The sequence below is a fragment of the Hyaena hyaena genome, unplaced genomic scaffold (genome assembly GCF_003009895.1).
Source record: "Hyaena hyaena isolate Hyena2069 unplaced genomic scaffold, ASM300989v1 scaffold_108, whole genome shotgun sequence".
NCBI classification, from domain to species: domain Eukaryota; kingdom Metazoa; phylum Chordata; class Mammalia; order Carnivora; family Hyaenidae; genus Hyaena; species Hyaena hyaena.
The window spans coordinates 475,691-499,579 of record NW_024080741.1 but is presented as its reverse complement, the minus strand read 5'-3'; the positions used below and the strand labels follow the sequence as shown (position 1 = coordinate 499,579).

At 37.9% G+C, this 23,889-nt stretch overlaps 1 protein-coding gene across 2 annotated transcripts in view; it reads right to left on the bottom strand.

Moving 5' to 3' along the window:
- The window catches only part of DCP1B (decapping mRNA 1B), a 56,997-nt gene extending 34,174 nt beyond the window's left edge, over window positions 1-22,823 (bottom strand). The window contains exons 1-3 of one of the 2 annotated variants that reach the window (XM_039236356.1): window positions 22,592-22,823; window positions 16,421-16,461; window positions 11,628-11,755 (exon numbers count right to left, since the gene is read on the bottom strand). In XM_039236356.1, coding sequence (XP_039092287.1) covers window positions 11,628-11,755; window positions 16,421-16,461; window positions 22,592-22,741 — 319 coding nt within the window. In that variant the 5' untranslated portion in view covers window positions 22,742-22,823. Of the gene's footprint in view, window positions 1-11,627; window positions 11,756-16,420; window positions 16,462-16,733; window positions 16,753-22,591 lie in introns of those variants that run through there. The other variant, XM_039236357.1, reaches the window with a different exon arrangement.
- Between the last annotated feature and the right edge of the window lie 1,066 nt (window positions 22,824-23,889).

Sequence of the window (23,889 nt, the reverse complement as noted above, 5' to 3'; positions counted from 1 at the left end):
TATGGCTTATTTCACTTAGAATAAAGTCTGAAAGGTTCAGCCATGTTGTAGCATGTATCAGAATTTCATTCCTTTTAGGGACACCTAGGTACTCAGTTAAGCGTCCTACTTCAGCTCAGGTCATGATCTCATGTTTCATGGGTCTGAGCCCTGCGCCGGGCTCTGTGCTGATAGCTCAGAGCCTAGAGCCTACTTTGGATTCTGTGTACCTCTCTCTCTCTACCCCTCTCCTGCTCCTGTTCTGTCTCTCTCTGTCTCTCCAAAATAAATAAACATCAAAAAAAATGAAAAATTAAAATTCTGCAACTTATACTAAAAAAAAAGGAATTTCAGGGCACCTGGGTGGCTCAGTGGGTTAAGCGTCCAACCTTGGCTCAGATCACGATCCCACCATTTGTGAGTTTGAGCCCCACTTCAGGTTCTGTGCTGAAAGCTCAGAGCCTAGAGCCTGCTTTAGATTCTGTGTGTGTCTCTCTCTCTCTGCCCCCCACACTCTGTCTCTCTGACAGTGATTGATAGTGTTATTCAGGTTTCTATATCCTTGCTGTTTTCTACCCATTTGTTCTATCAATTATAGAAAGTGGAGTACTGATGTCTCCCAAGTATATTTGCACGGTTTTTAAAAAAATTTTTTTAATGTTTTATTTATTTCTAGGAGAGAGAGAGACAGCGTGAGCAGGGGAGGGTCAGAGAGAGAGGGAGACACAAACTCTGAAACAGGCTCCAGGCTCTGAGCTGGCAGTCAGCACAGAGCCCGACGCGGGGCTCGAACCCACGAACCGTGAGATCATGACCTAAGCGAAAGTCGGACGCTTAACTGACTAAGCCACCCAGGTGCCCCTATTTGCAGGTTTTATTTCTCCTTTTATTTCTACTACTTTTGCTTCACATATTTGGAAGCTCTGTTATTAGGTGCACATTAACGATTATCATGTGTTTTGGATAAACTGACCGTTTTATCATTATGTCATGTCCATCTTTACCCTGGTAATTTTCTTTGTTCTGATGTTTACTTTGTATGATATTAAAACAGTCACTCTATCTTTCTTTTAATTAGTATTTGCCTGGTATATCTTTCTCTATCCTTTTACCTTTAACTTATCTATATTATTACATTTAAAATGGGTTTTTTTAATAAACAGCATAGTGCTGGGTCATGATTTTTCGTCTAATTGAACAATCTCTTTTAATTGATATGTTTAGGTCACTTACATTTAATGTGTTTAATATAGTTAGATTTAGATTACTGTTCTGTTTCATGTTTGTCTTTCCTGTTCGGTTCTGCTGTTACCTCCATTCTTGCCTATTTAAGCATTATTTGAAATGTTTTTAGTATTCTATTTTAATTTATCTATTGGTGTCTATATCTCTTTCTACCGTATTTTTTTAGTGGCTGCTCTATGAATCACAATCCACACACCTAACTTTTCAATCTACTACATTTTTCATTTTACCACTTCAAGCAAATGGAAAGGCTTTGCAACTACATAGGTCCCCTTGTCCTCCCCCTTTATATTATAGTTGTCAAACATATTACATCCACATACATTAGCGCCCTTCCTGACATTATAACTTTTGCTTTCAATAATCCTGTGCATTTTAAAGATCTTGAGGAAGGTAAAGTAACTTTCATTTATCCATATATTTACTCCATATATTGCTCTTCCTAAGGCGCTTAAGGCACCTTACAGTTCCAACTTTCCCTGTGGTATCATTTCCCTTCAGTCTGAAGAACTTCTTTTAGCATTTATTTTACAGCAGGTTAGCTGACAAAAAAGTTCTTTTAATTTTTCTTTATCTGAGATTGTCTTTAATTTCACATTAATTCTCGGGGGATATTTTCACTGGGGCTGGAATTTTAAGTTGACATTTCTTTCATTTCAGCACTTTGAAATGTTGTCCCACTGTCTTCCAGGCTCTGTGATTTCAGAAGAGAAATCTGTAGTCATTCAAAACATTATTCCCTCCATATGTATCATTTTCCTTTGGTTGCTTTCATGTTTTTTTAAAGTCTGCTTTCCAGCAGTTTGGTTATGTTCAAGAGGCACAGTTTCTTTTGGGATTATCCTGTTTGGGGTTCAGTGAGTTTCTTGACTCCATATATTTGTGTCTCACCAAGTTTGGAAAGTTTTCAGCCATTATTTCTTCAAAAACTTTTCTAGAGCAGCCTTTTTCTCCTTTCATGGTACTTCAATGACACAAGTTCAGACCTTCTGGTATTGTCCTACAGGTTTGAGGCCCAGTTTTGTTTCCATCTGTTCCTCTATATTCTTCAGGTTGGCTGATTTCTACTGATCTATCTTTGAAGTTACTGACTCTTTGTTTCTCTGTCATCTCTATTCTGCTATAAAGACCATCCAGTGAATACTGTATTATTCAGTTCCACATTTCCCATTTGGTTCTTTTTTATATCTATTACCTCTGCTGATAATTTCTCTTTACATTATTTTTAAGAGTATTCAGTTTTGGGGCCCCTGGGTGGCTCAGTAGGTTAAGTGTCCAACTCTTGATTTTGGTTCAGGTCATGATCTCATGGTTCACAGGGTCAAGCCCAGCTTCAGGCTCTGTGCTGTCAGTGCAGAGCCCGGTTGGGATTTTCTCTCTCTACTGTCTCTCTACCCCATTTTATCTCTCTACTGTCTCCCTGCCCCACACACCACCATGTTCTTGCTTACTCTCTAAATAAACAAACATTAAAAAAAAGAGTATTCAGTTTTACCTCATGGAGCATAGTAATAACTATCTTAAAATCACTGTCTTATAATTCCAAAGGGTAGGCATCTATTGATTGGCTTTTCCCTTGAGCGTTGATCAGATTTTCCTGTTTCTTTGCATGATTAGCAATTTTGGATTGTACCAAATGTCCAACATTATGGTTATGTTGTGAGACTCTAAATACTCTTAATATCCCTCAGAGAATGTTTATTTGTTTGAGAACGTGATCAATTCATTTAGGTTGAGATAGGAAGTTCTGTCTTACCTTTTGTGGACCATGGCTCTTACGTCAGTTCCATTTCAAAGCTGTGTACTCCTTAGATATTAGTCTAAAAGTTGGATGACGGTTTATATTGCAGGTGAATTCTCAAAGCCTTTGCTATGTTTGTCTTTGTTACATGTACTTGAACCACAGAGGTGAGACCAAAACGTGTGTCAGTTCATTATCAGTATTAGGAGACCTCCTTATTCAGCTTTCTCCTCTACAATCTCCCCAATTCTCCTGCTCTCAGGGGCCCTTTTCCCCAGTCCTCTGGCTATAAAGTCAGGATGTCTGTCAAAAGTTTCAGCTTATCACAGGTAGTCTGTATAGGTTGGGATGTTCACAGGGCGAAGCAAAAGAAATATAAAAGTAGATAGTGGGAATTCCTCCCTGTCTTTAGAGCACAGGGGCCCTAATTTCCAGTTCTTGTGGCAGAGACAGGCTGTTTCTTGAGATCTTTGGGTGACCATGCCACCACCACCACTGCCACAGTGGCAGTTCACCTTTGCACTGCAACTGGCTTCAGCGTAGGGCTAGAGAGAAAAAATGGGAATGAGGGAGATTCTTTTCACACTTTGTAGCTTACAGGAGTCCACTTCTCCAGTTCTCAAACTAAAAAGGAGTTTCTCCTAGTTTTTGTTGTTCTTGTCCATAGTTCTGCAATTTGGCCCACTCTTGAGTCACCATCAGGAGACAAAGAATGAATAAAATCCAGAAGTTCACCACCATACTGGTTGTTCTTCAAGTTTTGATTTCCCTTCCCAATATGTCTGTTGTGTACTTTCAGAATCTTCACTTAGTTGCTTTTTGTGTTTAGAACTTTTAGTTCTAAATAGTGAGAGAGATGTCTTATAGTGAACTTGCTATATTTTGTCTGGTGCTGGAAGCTTTGGTTACAAGGAGTTATGACATAACCCCACGTAACAGGTAGTGCCTGAACCAGAATGGATGTGGGGAGGGAAAGGAAGAGAAAGCAGAGAACTACTACTGAACTAGGGCTTAGCAAGTCTGAGAAAGTTTGAGTTTACTTTACTATTATCAAACATGCTAAAATTTATATGAACACAGCCTTACAAATAATCCATTAATACAAATGAACACTGGAAGTCCTCTGCCCTGTAGCTAAGGAAGTTATATGTGTGGGGATACACAGAAGTTTTGCTCTTGAGTGAATTTTCCTACAGAAATAATGCTATACACGCTAGTGCTGTGTTTCATTTGTGCATTTATGTTAGTGTGCTATTCTTCAGTATGTGTACAATGGGCTAGACAGTTGCGAGTTGACTTAGAAATCTAACCAACTAAAATATTGTTTTTATGAATGTATTCTGATATCCAACTTATTTAAGTTTTTATTTATTTATTTTGAGATAGAGTGAGAGAGAGCACGCATGAGCAGAGGAGGGGGCAGAGAGAGGGAGAGAGAGAATCCCATGCATGTTCCATGCTGTCAGTGTGGAGCCCAATGTAGGGCTCAAAACCACGAACCATGAGATCATGACCTGAGACAAAATGAAGAGTCGGATACTTAACCAACTGAGCCACCCAGGCAGCCCCTGATACCCATTTTTTAAAAAACATTAATCATTATCAAAATAATACATGTGCATAATTTAAAGTCATATACTATAAGGTTTATAATAACAAATAGCAGAACTCTTCTTTAGCCATGATATTCCTTATTACTGCACCTCCAAAGCAACCTTAAGTATATCCATGACAACTATTACTGCTCTCTGTTTATTTCTCATCTAAGTTTTCTTGTGGCATTTCAATTTCTTTTTCTATATGTTGTCTATACACTACTTCCTGATTTTTAAAAATTCATTGACGAATTAGTTTTCTTATAATACACACACTCTTACATGTAAACACCCACATTTTCCCCCATCCTTCCAATATGAATATAAAACCGTTCTATAGTCTGTGCTTATAATTATTATAACTTGCAAAGCCATATGGTATACTATAATTACATTTCTTTTCTTTTACGATATTTTCCCAGGAATTAAGAATTACCTCTTTTTGTTGTACTTTTTCCTCCCCCTCTCAGTTTTCAATGTTTCTACAGTATCACCAAACTTTCTTAACATAAAACTATAAATGTATCAATAGATTTAAAGTATTAGTTGTAAAGTTTTTCCTGGACACCCTTCGTGAAACCCTTTATTCTTATACTTTAATTTAGACCGACTGATCTTTAGTTGCACAGGGGTCCTTATGGGATTCCTCTTTACCACTGTTCTTAGAATTCCTTTACCTCCATCCAGTGTTTGGATCCCCTTTTTCCTGGATGGCTTACATATCAGTCACAGCAGGACAAATTATGCTTCAGTAACAAATGACCCCCAAATCTCAATGGCTTACAATGATAAAGATTTATTTCATGTACACATTACATGTCCATTATGGGTCACTTTTACCATTGTGACATATTATCCTCACTCCAGGACCCAGGCTGACAAAGCAGCCTCTGCCTAGAAGATTGCTGGTCATCAGAAGGAAAAGAGACATGGTGAATCATGAACTAGTTCTTAAAGTACCTACTCAGACGTGACACAAATCACTTCTACCCAGATTTTACTGGCCCAAGCAATTCATATAGCCATACTTGAGTTCAATGGGGTCATTACATATCCTCCTGGAGGGTGGGTCATAGGGGGGGGAGACCAAATCATGTAGTCAAGTCTGACACCAACAGAGCAGAGATCCATAATCTTTTGCAGGGAAGCAAAGTTAATAACTGTGAATAATAAAGCTATCATAGCATGTCTTCCTCTTTCTTATTTATCCCATCTTTTACATGAAATGCATCCTCTGCCCTTGTGGATTTATATCTTTTTTATTTCTTTATTGTTATTTCAACAGTTTTAGGAGTACCATAGGAATGTGTTCAACATGCCATGTTTAACCAAAGTCTACCAACCAATTAGTTTAAAAGCACTGAGAGGACATGGCCTATTTGAAAGAGGAGTACTGTTCATGTATTATCATTTTCATTTAGTGTACCATTTTCCATTATTTATGTCAGTTTTTCTCACATCCTACAAATATCAATAAAGAATTTGAGCTGTATTTCTTTCTGAATACAAAACTACCCAATATGGTAAATTCACTTTAAAATTGAGGAGTTTCTAAAACAATGTGGATCATAAATATCTTGATTTTGCCTTTTATCATTTCCTGTAAGCTCCAGGCTTATGTCTGCAATGAAATCAAGCAGATCAAAAGAATTTTGTTCTAATCCTGTAACCACAGACAATGACATATTCAACAGGTTGGTCTAACTCTGAAATCTACTGCCAGTGCTGTCTCTAATGTACCTTAGATACTATGATATATTTGGGAAAATACATTATTTTTTAGGTGTAAAATGGAAAACACAGTAAATGGTTGCTAAAGGATTATAATGTAAAAGAAATGGCCAAATACAGCTTTTTGATGCATTAGTTTTTATTTGATATTCTCCTCTCTAATAGCTTAGATACAAGAGAATCTCAACTTAAAACAAAAACAAAAACAAACTTTCAGGGCACCTGGGTGGCTCAGTCAGTTAAAGCATCAGACTCCTGGTTTTGGCTCAGCACAGAGCCTGCTTGGGATTCTCTCTCTCCCTCTTTCTCTGCCCCTCCCCCACTCACTTTTGCTCATTCTCAAAATAGAAAACAACAACAAAAAAAACCCTTGGTTTTCATTTATTTTTTTTCATATTTGTATAGTAATACTGATTTTATTTTCCTGAAGTTTTTCTTTCTCTAGCAGCAGAAAGCAATTCAGAAATGGTAATGAAAAGGCATTGAAGGTCATCTGATTTGTTGTATTGGCTTTAGGTCAGTGACTAGATTTTACCACTCACTGCTCTGTCAGCTTTTTTTTTTTTTTTTTTCAATTTATGTCCAAGTTAGTTAATGTATAGTGCAATAATGATCTCAGGAGTAGAACTCAGCGATTCATCCCCTACATATAACACCAGTCCTCATCCCAACAAGTGTCCTCTTTAATGCCCCTTGTGCATTTAGCCCATCCTTCCACCCAAACCCCTCCAGTAACTCTGTTTGTTCTCTGTATTTAAGAATCTCTTATGTTGTCCCACTCTGTTTTATTTTTGCTTCCCTTCCCTTATGTTCATCTGTTTTGTATCTTAAATTCACATAGGAGTGAAGTCATATTTGTCTTTCTCTGACTAACTTCGCTTAGCATAATATACTCTAGTTTCATCCACATTGTTGCAAATGGCAATATTTCATTCTTTTTGGTTGTCGAGTAATATTCCATTGCATATATGTATATGCGCATATATATATATCTAGATATATATATATGCGCATATACATATATATATATACCATATCTTTATTCATTCATCAGTCAATGGACATTTCGGTTCTTTCCATACTTTGGCTATTGTCGATAGTGATGATACAGACATTGGGGTTCATGTACCCCTTTTGAAACAGCACACCTAAACCTTTGGATAATTGCTGGGTCATAGGGTAGTTCTATTTTTAATTTTTTGAGGAACCTCCATACTGTTTTACAGGGTGGCTGCATCAGTTTGCATACCCATCAGCAGTGCAAAAGGGTTCCTCTTTCTCTGCATCCTCACTAACATCTGTCATTGCCTGAGTTGTTAATTTTAGCCATTCTGACAGGTGTGAGGTGGTATTTCATTGTGGTTTTGATTTGTATTTCCCTGATGACGAGTAATGTTGAGCATTTTTTCATGTCTCTGTTAGCCATAAGGATGTCTTCTTTGGAAAAGTCAGGTCTTTTACCCATTTTTTCACTGGATTATTTGGTTTTTGAGTGTTGTGTTTTGGTAAGTTCTTTATAGATTTTGGACACTAACCCTTTATCTGATATGTTATTTGCAAATATCTTCTCCCATTCCGTTGGTTGCCTTTAGTTTTGCTGACTGTTTCCTTTGCTGCACAGAAGCTTTTTATCTTGATGAGGTCCCAATTGTTCCTTTTTGCTTTTGTTTCCCTTGCCTCCAGAGATCTGTCGAGTAAGAAGCAGCTGAGGCTGAGGTCAAAGAGGTTTTTGCCTGCCTTCTCCCCCAGGATTTTGATGGCTTCCTGTCTTGCATTTAGGTCTTTTATCCATTTTGAGTTTATTTTTGTGTATGGTATAAGAAATTAGTCCAGGTTCATTCTTCTGCATGATGCTGTCCGGTTTTCCCAACACCATTGCTGAAGAGACTATCTGTATTCCATTGGATATTCTTTCCTACTTTGTCAAAGATTAGTTGGTCATATGCTTGTGGGTCCATTTCTGGATTCTCTATTCTGTTCCATTGATCTATGTGTCTGTTTTTGTGCCAGTACCATACTGTCTTGATGATCATAGCTTTGTAATACAGCTTGAAGTCAGGAATTGTGATGCTTTCAGCCTTGAAAAGCTGAAAAGCCTTTAAAAGCCTTGCTTTTTAAACTTTGAAGTGTACAATAAAAAGATTAAGTATTTCTTAAAATGTAAGCTTTGCTCAAATGCATCATTTATATGTTAGTGCTTTCACTGCTTGTTCCTGGGCTTTTGAAGTTAGGCTTTCTCAGTTCAAATGCTATTTCCATCTCAAAACTGTCATGGATCCTGGTAAATTACTTAAATCTCTTTAATCTCAGTCTCCTCCATTTTAAACAGGAATAACAGCATTTCCAAGAAAAAGTTGTACGAGTCAAATAACCCATTTAAAGCCTTGACTTGGTGCCTGGCAGACAGCAAATGCTCAGTAAATGTTTGTTGAATAAATGAATTTCAGTCCTTAATTAACAGCTATCTTATTTACTTTTAAAGCTTATATAGGTCAAACTCTATTATAACCAAGTTTAAAAACTATAAATCCTGTACTGTAATAAAATCACATATTTCATGTTTGGTCAAAATTCAAAGCTGCTTCTTTATTAAACATCTGTTTTTTTAATTAAGTGAAGAAATTTTAAGATTTTTACTTCTATATATTTTGCTCTTCCAAATTCATCCAATTCAAGACAGGGCTGTCTCCCTATTTACTACTTTTTTTTTTTTTTAATTTAGTGAATCTAAAACACTCAAGGAGAAAACTCACCACAATCCTAAATCAACTCTACCTCCTAAAATGTCCAAATATGGCCTATGACACACCTAGATCAAAGTGAAATGCTAAGACAAATGCCAAGAACATACATAGAAGATTCTTGATTACACAGGTCTTGGGAGATACAGTGTCTTAAAAACCGTTCTTGACTGAAGCTGGGTTCATTGTTCAAAGGACAATCTAAATGATAGTAGAGAATATGTAAACTATATGCAATCATTATATAGAGTATTTGAATTTAGAAACATTTGAGAAGTATCTGAGACTCTGAAAGCACCTGGGTAAACCCTTCCATGAACCTTTGATGTCAGAGACTGAAAAGGGTTTTACAAATGAACTAAAACCAAAGACTATGGCTGCAAAGGCAGTTAGTACCAGATATTAAGGAGAAATAAAAAGCAAATAAACCCAGAAAGGTAAACAGATCCATTCCCTACCATTCTTTGTTGTTCAACTGATTTCATTTCTCTCTTATGGAAATATATTAGAAATATTTTGTTATGCATCTCAAAAGGCTGCCTTCAATTTGCATTTATGTTTAATAGTACAGAGAACAGTATAAGTGATGTAGAAAAATTTTTTTAAAAAGCAGAATTTATGGGTTTCTATCAGGTCTGTCATCTCATTGAGCCTCACTTTTCTCATCTGGTGAAAATGTCTACCTTACAAAATTGTGATTATGAAATATGGTAAAATAAATGAAAATGCCAGAACAGTGCTGTTCAATGGAAATATAAGGTGAACCACGAATGTGAGCCACATATGTAATTTTAAATAAAAAATTAAAAGAAGCAGGTGAAACTAATTTTAATAGTATATTTTATTTAACCCAATAATTCAAAATATTATTTCAACAGGTAAATCAATATAGAATTATTAATGAGATTTTTTTTACAGTCTTTTATGATAGTAAGTCTTTGCAAATCAGTGTATATTTTACACTCATAGCACAGCTCAGTTCAGACTGGCCACATGTCCAGGGCTCCATGGCTGCTTGAAGCTTGGGGCGACCCTCGCCACGGCGAGATTTAATAGGTTTATTATATCCAAACAGTATTTCCTATCAGATAAACCCTGTGGGACTTAGGAAAGCTATTTTTTAAATCAACCACATTAAAGAGAATTTTTATTTTTATGTTTTTGATATAGTATATAATATAATATATAATACATAATACTATGATAAGAATTTAAAATAAAATACTATCTATACTGACTAGACCAAGTATTTATCCCAAATAAGAGTAATCAAAAAGGATTATTATAAATCACTAAAGTCATTTAGGTTTATTTTTGTGGTTATTTTATTAGGATTTGAATTGTATATTACTTTGGCATAGAATCTAATAATCTAAAAAAAATAAAACCTGATATAACTGTAAGCACACAAATAATTCAAATACCTATAAGCTACAATTGACTTAACTATACTCCCACCAAAGAAATAGAACAAAATTTTCCCTATAATACTAAATTTTTACTTCATGGGACTTACCTTTGGTAAGTCATGTTACAGTTTTAATGGCTTTTTTTCTCATAAAAATTTAACTGTATCCTCTAAGTAACAGATGACCACCTATCGTGACAACTTAATTATATGTGAATATAATTATAAGTTAAAATATTATATTTCAAAACAATTCACTGAAATTAAAACATTAAATATTTGTATTATAATCATTATTAAAATTACACTGAATAGTATACAGTCTGCAACTTCTTGAACCTTGACCTTAAAAGCAGGGTGGCAAATGTATGGAAAACATTTCCTAACTGCAAAGTCTTTCTGGGAAGTTACACACAAAAGCACAGAGCACGTACATGCACATACAATTTATATTTAAGGATGTTCTCATTTTCTGTGTATAGAGATATTCCTGCAGTTCATATATTTTTCATCATTTTCTCTGGGCTGCCCAATAGTTCCACACAAGTGGTCAGATAAGATATAAGAGTAAAATGGAGAGAGACTATCAGATAGGCCATCGCTACCTCATTTCAAATTAGACAGGGGCCAGTTAGTTACCTAATATTACAAAGTGTTATGTAATGTTCAACATTACAAAGTGTTATGAAATCTGTAATGACCAAAATTCTTTGGGCTTTAGTTTTTCATTTACTATGTGTTCAAAAGATGGCAATTCTAGACTACAGGCCCTCTCCCTCAAACATCCTGTCAGGATATTCAGTCAGAAGTGATACACAAGGAGAAAGTGCCATTAGCTGAATCACTAATTCTGTATCTGTACACCACCTATGTGTCTGGCCCTCTGCAGTCTCCTGACTGTAGCTGCCTCACCTAGCCCTGCTCAGCCCTCAGATCTCCAATGGGTTCCACTACAAAGTGGTCTAGCTGCAAAAGAAAGGGTTCAAATACTTCTATCATCACATTCACATTGTTTTCATTTAAACTTTCACAAGGAAGAAGGTATTCCCTCTCAAATGGACACGCATTTCCCAAGCTAACTGATGATGCTAATACTAAACACAAACACAAACACATCCACTGCACAATTTTAAACACTTGGCCAAACTGCAGAAATAAAACTACACAACACATTAAGAAAGACTCACATCTGGCATTTCTGTAGAGAAGGAAAGGGTCCTGGAGCTGGAAATCCAGGTCTTTAGTAATGGGTTCTGTCCTGTTTTCCATGTTCAACCTATTCATAATAGTGAACCCATGCTTTGGAGAAGCAGACCTAAAAATCACAAGGGGTGGAGAGGATATCAAAAGGCAAGTTATTCAACAAAAGTACACTTTTAGTAGAACTAGTATTTGAATGTCTCTCTCAACCTTTTTGCACGTATATACAGCTTTGTGCAAGCAGACTGTACACATATAAAGCAATGATTCTTTTTTTTTTAAAGAAAGGTTTGTTTTTAGTGTTTGTTTATTTTGAGAAGGAGGGAGGGAAGGAGGGAGAGGCAGAGAGAGAGGTAGAGAACTAACAGAGAAGAGCAGAGAGAGAGAGGGAGAGAGAATCCCAAGCAGGTTCCATGCTCAGCATGGAGCCCAATGTGGGATTCAATCCCATGACTATGAGATCATGACCCGAGCTGGACACTTAACTGACTGAGTCACCCAGGTGCCCCTAAAGCAGTGATTCTTTACTATTGGCTAACAGTACTAATGTACCCATTTATGCACCACTTCATATGTAATACATAGAGCATGGCTGCCATTGCTGTTCCTTTGGCAAAATCAAGTCCCACTTATTAAGCTATATGTGTGAAGATATCTTATTTTCCTATCTAGGTTGTAATCTCCTTTATGGCAGAAATATTAACCACTTAAAATTACTGACACACTTATGAAGAATCTTGATAGCTAACAGAGAGTGTACATCATAATCATTATGAAGAAGTTTTTCATAGGGAATGTTAGTATTTGTTTGAAATTGGAAGTTGTAACATTTCTTTAGAGAAATGATGCCACTCACTCTGGTCAATGAACTTGTTGTAATGAGATTCAGTATAAGTAAAACATTATAGAATTAAGCAAACAGCTTCATAAATAAACTACCAAAAAAAGTTTTTCCCCATAAAAATGTGGCATTTAGTGATTTTTAGTTTTCATTTCACTGAATAAACCTTCAGTGCCTACTCCCTGTCAGGCAGAAAGAGCCCAAATTTTACACCAAGTAGAACTCTACTAACTACATGTACATTTGTCTACTCTTGGGTGACAGCCATATAGTAATCCAACTGTGCAACTTCTGGTGACAAATGAAACACCAAATGCTTCTACGCTGAGAACGAAGCAGCAGAATTCATTTACTTACTTGAAACTAGGGCAGCAGGGTAACAAGCCCACAGAAATGTTGTGAGCAATAGGAAGAAACGGTGCTTATGTTTTAATTTTATTTCACTGTAACCATTTGATGCTAATAAAGAAGTAAAATAAAGCTACAGTACCACTTACAGAATTTTCTTCTGAGACTTCCAATTTTAAAGTTGATGGAAGGCAATCGTCCAACTTATTTTACAAAGAGGGAAAGTGGAGGTGGGCGTATAATCAATACTAGAAATAATCATGACAATCATTTCAACTTAAATTTTCAGGAAGAATGAAAACTGAGTTCTAGAGATCTCTGGCAGAGGGTCATCTGGAAGTGTCAAGTTCAAAAATCACCAGTGAGTGTCTCTATGAACTCTCTATTACAGAAAGCAAGCCATGGGAGGAAATAAAAAAATAATTTTTAAGTGTTTTAGGTGTTTTTATACAGAATCAGAATTTGATTCTTCAAGTATTTCATTATCACAATAGGACCTCACCTCTCTAATAGTATGGTTACTATGCCATCTCATAATTTATAAAATAGGCTCAGGGGATAAATGTGCCAGTTGCTCTAAAGCAATATCCATAACAGAAGTCAAAATATTATCACCAGCAGCTCCATTACCTATACTAAAAACTCTCTTTTGACTTCTATGAGCTTTCTGTCATTCTCTACTGAGGAAAGACCTCAACATGCTATCTGGGGGTGGGGGACAGGGGGCGGTTGGTGCACCCCCTCGGTGGGGGAGAGGAGAGAGATAGGAGAAGGTCATGTTCTTGAGTAGTCAGATTTGGGAAAGAGATTAAGGAACAGGGAAAGAGTTATTTCTCAACTTAATGGTTTAACTGACAGCTCCATTTGGGACTCAGTATATTAAGAAATACTTGAGAATGTAAACCTACATATCTGGGGGGGTACAAAAGAGAAAACACTTGTATAATGTTAATCTTCTGCAATAAAAAAAAAAAAAAAAGAGAGAGAGAGAAAGAGACCCTACTAAAAATCCCTAAAATAAATGATTAATGTATATAAATACATCTGTTCTTTCACTTCTCAAAAGAGTAATACTTGTGAAAAATGAATGAGAACGTGTCTTGGCCTATGTTGGAGTTCAACCTTTTGGTTTTCTTTTCACACTTCAGAATTTTCAAGAATAATCTAAACTCTACTGAAGAAACTCACGTGGTGATATGCTCTGGTACTCTGGAATGTAAACGGAAATAGCCAATGGCTCTTGGGCACTCTCACTTTTCTGAAACTATGAAGAAACTGAACCTCCTCCTTACCTACTCAAATGGCCTTGCTCATCCATTCCTTTTTTTCCCCCCACTCCTACTGTGGCCTCCACCTCCACCTGCCCCTGCACTGTGCCTGCATCTCATTCTGCTTCTATCTATATGGCTGACTCTTCTCTGTCTCTCTGGGGCCCTAAAACCTGACCATTAGCCCTCATCACTTTCCTGTCCAGAGAACGCTCATTCTCTCATGGCTTCAAACTAAACTGAGGCAGATGACTCCAAACTCTGTATCTCCATCCCTGAGCTATCCTAAGGGACCAGGTATCTCCACCTGAAAGCTCTGCTATCATTCCAAAATCATTATTTCAAAATAAAATAATCTTCAGCCCAGATTCTCGACCTCCTATCTTTCCATTTTGCTCCTGGTTTCATCATTTTCTCAGTCTTCCCTTTCAAAGCCTTCATGTTATTTTAAAATTTTCATCACTCCCTCTTTACATGCAATCTTTCAAGAAATCTTCTCCAGATCCACTTCTACCAGTCTAGTCCTTTCCCTCATCATCTTGTTACTCTACTGCAATAATCTGCCCAATGTCCTAACTCCAATTTCTTCTAGATTCAGTGCATCTTCATAATGCTAATGCACTGACTTTCCCCATACATTTTGATGGAACTCTATTACTTCCCTGGTAATAAACCTTCACGGACTCCCTACTGCTAAGAAAATAAGTGTCAAAATCCTTAGTCTGACATTCTAAGCCAGCAAAATCTATTCATTCTCACTGTCTCCTAACTAATATAAACCAGTAAAAACTCTGTAGCCGAAAGTCATTTTCCCTACTGTTTCTTCACCACGTTGAGTTCTATGCCTCTGCTTCTGCCATTCTTCCTGTTGAGACAGCCCTTCCCTCTCCTCTATGCAAGTCAAGTGCTACCTTATTCCTAAGGCCTATTTGAGACTCACTAATTCTATAAAGGCTTCCAGAATCACAGCAGCCCACTCATTGCTTATAACCTATCAACTGGCGCTGAGGACAGGCTATCAGTATGGGGATTTATTTTTATTTGGAGGGGTAGCTTTAAATGTGAATATGTAAAAAATATAAACATGTGTGCGTGTCTGTGTATACGTGCATTTTCTATCTCCCCAATGAAACTGTTCGCTCTAGGGGCACCTGGGTAGCTTAGTTGGTTAAGCGTCCAACTTTGGCTCAGGTCATAATCTCACAGTTTGTGAGTTCGAGCCCCATGTCAGGCTCTATGCTGTAAGTGATGAGCCTGTTTTAGGTCCCTTTTCCCCCTGTCACTGCCCCTCCCCAGCTCGTGCGGTCTCTCTCTCTCAAAAATAAATATTTAAGACATAAATATTAAAAAAAAAACAAAAAAAAAACACTTCGCTCTAAAAGGGTTTGTATTAGGCCTTTGTATTTTATCTTTGTTCTCCCACTGACAATGATGGGCGTTAGCCATGACATTTTATGTGAACAAGACATTTAGCTATTAAGACAATATACATACTATATGGTTCTGCATGCATATATGATATTAACAATTTCTGATACAAATGACAAAAAAAACATGAGTTTATTAAATCTATCCTGAAACATATTCTATTAACTATATAATGGAGGACTCAAAGACATCTTTAATTTTGGTGCATGCTTCTTTAAAGAGTCAAAGGTGGGTAGGCGGTGATGTGACCAATACAACCTTTTTCCAAATAGTGGTTCAATAATCTAATATTCTTAATAGTGTACTTCTCTCCTTGCCAATGCATTGTACTAAAGGACTCTGTACCATTAATTTGAATTAAAGGATAAATACTTCAATACTACTTTAAAAAGAACACAAAGGGGCACCTGGATGGCTCAGTCGATTAAGTATCTGACTCCTGATTTCAGCTCAGGTTATAATCTCATGATTTCATGAGTTCAAGTCCTACATGGGCTCTGCACAGGCAGTGCTCAGGATTCTCTCTCTCCCTCTCTCTCTACCCCTTCCCCACTCATGCTGTCTCAGTCTCTCTCAACATAAGTAAATAAAACTTAAATATATATACACACACACACACACACACACACACACACACACATATATTTTATATAGAACAAAAAGATTTAAGTTTGTCTATCCTGGAGTTTAAGTGACATTACTTAGTATTATCTCAGTATTTCTTTACTGAGTATTACTCAGTATTCTCTTCCTTATATCCACTCATAACTTCAAACTAAGGTTCAGGTTTTTTACTTCTCTTTGAAATAAAACTACATTTGAGGAAGAGGGAAGTAACAAAGTTAAAATATTCTTTCAAAGTGTCAGTTTCTTTATAAAATTAGAATATTCTTACCTTGTGTAAACAAATAAAGTTCCTTCCACATCAGTCTTTTCCTAAAAAAAAAAGAAAAAAAAACAGCAAAATGCTTATATTTTCTCATTAATAGTAACCTTCACAGAAGCTAGAGAACATTTTGTTTCAAGTAAGGCCAATCTATGTAACATGAGGGGTTATTCCTAGAATAAGGAGGAAAGCAGGTCATCAGCCTGGCGGTAGCTCTGCTGATTACCCAGCTTAGGCAGCAGGAAGCAGCCATTCTCCTTTTGTTATTTACAAAATAAATCGTCATTATCTCTTTTCACCAAAGACAGGGATGGTAACATACCTCGGGCTAAAACAATACAAAAATAAATACGCTCCATGGATTTCATTTGAAAGAGGAGATTAAGAATGTGCTGCCTTCTCCTCTACCCTGTGAGTGGAGTATAGGGCAAGTTGTAGAAATCACTGGTGTCTGCATTTCATTACGCTTCTCTTTATTTTCTGGGTTCATTTTCTCTTGCCATATCCTGTCACCTAGGAGAGCAAATGATCTGTCAATAACAACTCTACTTTGACTACAACACAGAAGAGTGGAACAATGCTGTCATTTTCAGACAAATTAACCACCAATGTGGTGTGGAATACTTAGAGTCTAGTTTGGATCTTTGAAATCAAGTTAGAAACATTGCCAAGCTAGGACTCAAGAAATCTGAGAGAAACTGGTTAAGTGGTAAAGTGAAAGTGACCAGGTGTCATTTCAGTTCATTGGCAAGGCTCTCGTCCATCTCTCTGAAGACAGGAGCCCAGGCCCTAATGAAAATGTTCATCAATACAGTGCATACTAAAAAAATGTTTTAACAGTTATCAGATTATAATTCAGAATTTCAAAGGTACTTCTATTACTTATATGGTTTAGTTTCAGCATTCCATTTAACCTAATATTTTATCATTAATCTCTATTATCAAAATCATTCGAAATTTAAGTACACTATAGTTTTGGGGGGAAATACACTCTTTAAGAACAAGGGTATAATAATAAGTGATAACCTGTTTAAGATATATTTTTAAATAATCTTCACACCCAACATGGGGCTCGAACTTGCAACCCTGAGAACAAGAGTCATATGTTCTACTGACAGAGCCAGCCAGGTGCCCTAAATAATAATTTTTTAAAGGCACATAAAACATTGGAAGCATGCTCCTCTTACAAGCTCGAGCTATTTCAGCAATTTTCTTGGTCACCTTAGTTCAGTTGGTCTTAAAGTATGGTCCCCACACCAGCAGTATCAGCATCGCCAGAGAACTTGTTAGAAATGCAAATTAGTAGGCCCTACTCCAGACCTATTGAATCAGATGCTGGGGTGCTGCCTAGCACTCTCTTTTTTATTAAGCTGTCAAGTGACTCTGATGCAGGCTTTGTGAAAACCGCTGCCTTAGTTCAGTAACATATTCTCTGTGCACACAACTATATCCAGCGTCATGAAAACAAAAGCCACTATGCCCCAAATTATATCAAACATCACCAAACATTGTTTTTTAAGAGCAAATGGATATTAAGAGTAAATTACTTAACAAGAATTTTAATCCTTATTATAGAATATGCAATTAGAAATAACTTGTAACAGTGAAAATAATTTTAGTCAGTCTTTTCTCTAATACATAAACATTGTTAAGAAAATTAGAGTTCATCCTTAAACTGGATTTATTATCAAGTACATATACATCACTCCAGTGTACTGTGAAAAATATCCTTATTTCTCAAATGTGGTCCTTTGCCACTGTGCTTTGAAAAATACTGAGTCAAAATTAAAAAAAAAAAAAGATGCAGAAACATTACTATTTACCCTTACTTGTGTAAACAAACATGGTCAATTCCTATCTATTGAGAAATCTATATCCTGGGGGCACTTTAAATGCTAAGACTTAACCTGCCACAATATCAACCATTGAGAAAATGGCCACTATAGAACAATGAATACTACCCAAACAGTCTAAAAATTTGTGGGCATTCCTAAAGTTCAACTGATTTAGTTGGCAAGTATTTACTAGTCCACAGAGCCTTTAAGAATAATTTGTAAAGACTGGGACACCTGGATGGCTCAGTCAGTTAAGCATCCGACTTTGGTTCGGGTCATGGAGCCTGCTTCAGATTCTGTATCCCTCTCTCTCTGTCCCTCCCCCACTCACACTCTTGTCTCTTTCTCTTAAAAATAAACAAACATTTAAAAAAAGAGAAGAATTTGTAAAGATTAAATTTTGGTATTATTTATTACATTTGTAAGAAACTGAAACTGAGATATGTACTGGTGAAGAAACTAGACTAAGAGCCTGTATGTATTGCCAGGGGCTCTTGCTACAAGGTCAACACACTTTCCTGTCTTTCAGTGTTTGACCTTGGACTGTTTCACCTTAGTGATCCAAACTAGGACATTTCTATGGACCAGCACACATAAAGCTAATAGGTTTTGACTTGTGTCCTTTATTCCTTCATGAAGTAGTAATAGAAATTACCTTTGCTTATAAAATTAAAAAAGGCTTTAACGCCCAATTTTAGTTTTGAAAAATCCAGAATCAGAAATATAAAAGGAATGTTTCTTCTGAAATTATTCTCCAACTGATAATGAGCAATTTTTTTTATTCCACATATACGTGAAATCATATAGTACTGGTTATGTCTTTCTTTGATTTCACTTAGCATTGGACCCTCAGGGTATGGACCTCACCTCTTGACTGAGTGTTAAAGAATTTGTGGCCATCTTCAATTGCAAAAGATCATTAAAAAGTTAGAAATTCTCTGTGAATGGCTAGGGGCCATACTTCCACAGCCCAATACCACAGTTCTGGTCTCCCTATTCAGTGAATTATCAGGCAACAGCTTTTGGAGAGTTTTCCTTGGGATCCAGACCTGTGACTAGGCAAGTCTGCACCAAACAAAATCCACTGTGTCCATTACCCACCATGAGCATTGTCATCGGCACTGTTTATTATTCTATGTCTCAGTTTCAAATAACCAATCTATACCACTCAGAACTTGATTTAAAAAAACATATTTTTTTGAAAAAAACATATTTTAAATACTCTGTTACACCTGGATAAAAGGGACTTTGTTGATGAAAATGCTGATCTATCATGGCTGAAAAGCTCATCTCCTGTTCCCTCCAGAGTTATCCAAAGGTAACCAGATTTTTTTTTTTTCTGGGCAAAGCCCAGGGTTGAGGTTCTGGGGTATAGCTAGAACAAGATTTTATTAGATACTCTTTAGGTCCTCCAGACAAGGAGGACTTCTATGTTAAATCATTAGTTTATAGTCCTGGGGAATTTTAACTAAAATTTTAAAAGCACAATTTAATGATTTAATATTATACTTCATTATAAAATCTAACATGTATTAAAAAATTAAGCAATTCAAAATTTAAAATAATGAAATGGAAAATAGCGCTAGCTAGCAAATTATTGGGACTCAGCACAGTATTTGGCATTGTTGAAACAATCTCTGTATTACTGATTATCTATGCCAGTATAATGAAAAAGCAGGTCTCCGTTTATCCTCATAAACTGGTCTCTGTCATGCACGCAGCACCTACGGGACCAGTGAAGCTTTTAACAGACAGCAAACGCCTGGACTTCAAACCTAGAGATGTTGATCTGGCAGGTTACACTTCTTAAAATTCCAGGTGATTTTGATACACAGAAAACTTAGAAAACCACTAGCTAGAAATGAGAGGACAGTAGTCACTCTGAAGCAATTTCTCAAGCTCAGCACTTTCGACATCTGGGGCCAGATAAATCTTTGTCACAGGGACTTGTCCTGTGCGCAGAATATTTAGCAGCAGGCCCCACCTCCATCCTTCGGACACCAGCAACATGTTCCTTAGAAACAAAGTCAAAACTACCCACGAACCACTGCTCTGAGGACTGACGTGAAAATAAATAAGGTTATACTCTCCAACTGACACATAGGTATTTTGGGGGAGCAGTCTTTCCAAATAATGGGAGGTAGTAGCAGCTCTAAAATTCCCATCCCAGTCATGACATACCCTTCTTAATCCTTCCTTCAAGCACCTCATTTCCTGTCTACCCTTCATCCCCAATACCTCCTGCTCTGAATGCCTGAAGTCATTCTTCATCTATTTCAGTGTAGTAAGAATTCCCCTCCATTACATCCCATCTGCTTTCTTGCATATACTTTTACCTCCAAACTCAAGACTGTTCTTTAAACTTTCGTTAGGTTTACATTCAAAAGGCTCCCACCCTGAGGCCAAGTGATGATATACCCAGACAGTGGTGACAAACTCTTTACCCTCTGCAACTGTCCGCATCTGAACTAGGTCTCTTTTTTCTGGCTACCACAGCCTTGAAGATCAGTACTTTGAAAGAATGACCTTTTACTGAATGAATTATGCCCTGTCTGAAGGCAACAAGTCCAGGAAGCAGGAAAACATAACTCCTATAAATAATGCATTGTGACACTTCTGCCTTTTGATGAGGCTTTAGAAGGACTTCACTGGCTATCTAATAAACCTCTGTATTTTAACAGGTATCTATCACATAGATCCTGTCAGAAGCCTATAGGGGACAACTGTTTTCCAAGATAAATGCTCTCCTCTACATGTTAACAATTTCTCAAGATTCTGTAGACTCTAATCCCACTGTCCAGTCAGCTCACAGGACTATACATCCCTGATCCTTATCTACTACAAAATTACTTTGACAGAATTAACAGTATGTCTTTGGCATTTTTTTTTATAGAGCAGTTAATAGCAATACAGGTGTAGAATAGCTTTGTATTTTTTCTAAATTGTCACTGATGAAATTGTCCAGTATGTTGTCCAGTATGTATCTAAAGACCCAGGTGACAAATTCCCCTGAAAATTAGGGAGAAATAACCTCTCTCCTGACCAAGTGGCATACTTTCTATTACAGAACAATGAATACTAACGAGTTCTCCCATTTTCCTTTTTTGCTCGACTACTAGGAGCACAGACCTAAATTCCTTGCTCCATTCCAGTAAATTCCCTGAGTTAATAACTTTGGGCAAAGATTCTCTTCTCTCCCATTTTAGGATCTCCTTTTTAATCTTTTTACTTTTGTTAATGATTTTCAGGTGAATTTTTATTACAGCCTGCTTAAGATCCACACTAGAGATAAGTAGGCTATGTAAATGAATGCAAATGTTAAAAAATATGTGAATTTGTTCAATATGCACGTTTTCCTTTCTTGAATTTTAATATCTTGGAGAATACATTTCTAAAAATCACCTGAAATCCATTCATCCAGGCCCAGTTCCTTATACTGTTTTCTAACTTACTTAAATATTATGGATGGTTATATAATGGATGGATTACTTGGGACAAAAATCATTATGAGGAAAAGAGAAAAATCACATGTCTCTATATTCAAGCGGGTGGATTACAGAATCACACGCAGTAATTCCTGCAATAGGACTCAAGTGTCTAATGCTCCTACCCCATTCTAATTGTGAGGAAAATTAAGTTTCACCCCACTACTATTTACTGGGGTTTTGCTTTGAAAGGTGCACTAAATAAGTTGGCCCCCAATGGACTCAAATTTGAAACTCATTTTGGTCTGGGTAGGCTGTCGTGTATTGATCTTTCCAAAAGCGTCAGCCTCCTTCGAAGTGTTAGACCCAGCCCCATTTTGTCCTTGATCTCCCGTGGCTTGCTCTTTTCTTGGTGTATTCCCTTAGTTCATAACTTCTACCAAGGTTTCACTTCTCTTCGTCCCCTCTAAGACATGTTCCAGAACCAGAACTAGTCTTTTCCATCCGTCCCCTATCCCTGCCTCCCCTACAGCCACGTTTTACTGTTACAAAATCTTGCTTTACTTTCTCGTAGTACATCCGTCTTCCGGTCTCGAGGCGTTAGGGCCCCCTCCTTCCTTCAGCTCTCAGGGTCCCGTCCCTGATCGGTCTGGTCTCCCCACGTGGGGTATCGTAGATATTTAAGTCTTTCCCCCAACTTCAGGTAGCTTCTCAGAGCGGCCTCCCTCTCCCCCCAAGCCCCCGGCCCAGGGGTCCAATTGCCACAGCTTCGGCCTCAGGCCGCGATCCACCACCATCCACCTCCATCCACCTCCAGGGCGTCAGCGTCTGGTGCCCCTCACCGGGTTCTGGAGCCCCGAGTCTGCCCACCCCGTCCCACCCTAGCCCTGCCTGCACGGCCCCGTCGCGTCCGCACGCACCCACTCGTTGGCCCGATGGCCGAAAGTGTACAGAGCCACCTGGCTGGCCACGTCCACGATGCGGTTGATATAGGGGTCGTGGCGCTGCAGGGCCGCCAGGCTGATGTCGAGCCCCTTTCCCACCAGGCCGCCCGCCGCCACGGCTGCCATCTTCCCTCCCTCCCCGACATCAACCCGGAGCTGTCGGAAGCCACTCTCAATAGATCGCAGAACGAGCGAACCGCCTCGCAACCGAAAACACGCGGCGACCGCAAGTCCAGGGAGACCTTCCTTCTCCAGCCATGCCCCCACCCCCACCTTCTGTGACGGACGCAAGACATTACTAATCGATGGCCGCACTCCCGCCGGCGACGATCGTTGCCACTGGCAACGGCAAGCCGGGCTGAAGGTCTGAATCCTGTACCCCCTCCCCAAGAGCTGTTTTCTTCTGTGAGTCTTGGAGCTGCAGACGCAATAGGGTGTATCTCCTGGATGTGTTCGACGTCTTGGCATGTATTTTCTTTGGCGCTCAGTGATCAAATCTATAATAATAAATAAGTCTCAAACCTCAAGTATTAATAACTGAGGAGAAAGGGGACTGTGATTTCCGTAGGCGCTAACACCTACAGTTTCTCAAACCGCCTGGGAGTTCCTGAGACCCTTTCAGTAGTCGGCCAGGCCAAAGCAATTTTCATGACAATGCTAAGATTTATTTGCCTCTTTCACTGTGTTGACCTTTGCACCAGTGGTGCAAAAAACCATGGCGGGTAAAAGTGCAGGTGTCTTGGGGGCGCCTGGGTGACTCAGTCGGTTAAGCTTCCGACCTCAGCTCAGGTCATGATCTTATGGTTAGTGGGTTCGAGCCCCGCGTCGGGCCCTGTGCTGACAGCCAGCTCAGAGCCTGGAGCCTGTTTCAGATTCTGTATCTCCCTCTCTCTCTGACCCTCCCCCCCCCCCCCCCCCAGAAAGAAATAAAACATTAAAAATTTTTTTTTAAAAAGTGCAGGTGTCTTGGGATGAATCAAGGTGGCGGTACCACACTGTAAAAAGCCAGTGCCACTTAAGAGTGTTCTCTATAAAGCAGTAAAAACTATTGATTTTATTGGAGTCCAGCTCTAGTTCACTTTTTAAATTCTGTGTGAAAAAAATAAGAAAGAAGTATGTTCAAAGCACATGTGCTGAATATGAGAGTACCATATATTTGTCTCCAGGAAAACACTTCTGTGCTTGAGTTGCAAGCTGAACTAGTATATTTTTATTTTTATTTTCATAGAACACTATTTTTACTTGAAAGAAAGATGGACAAACTATGGTTATTC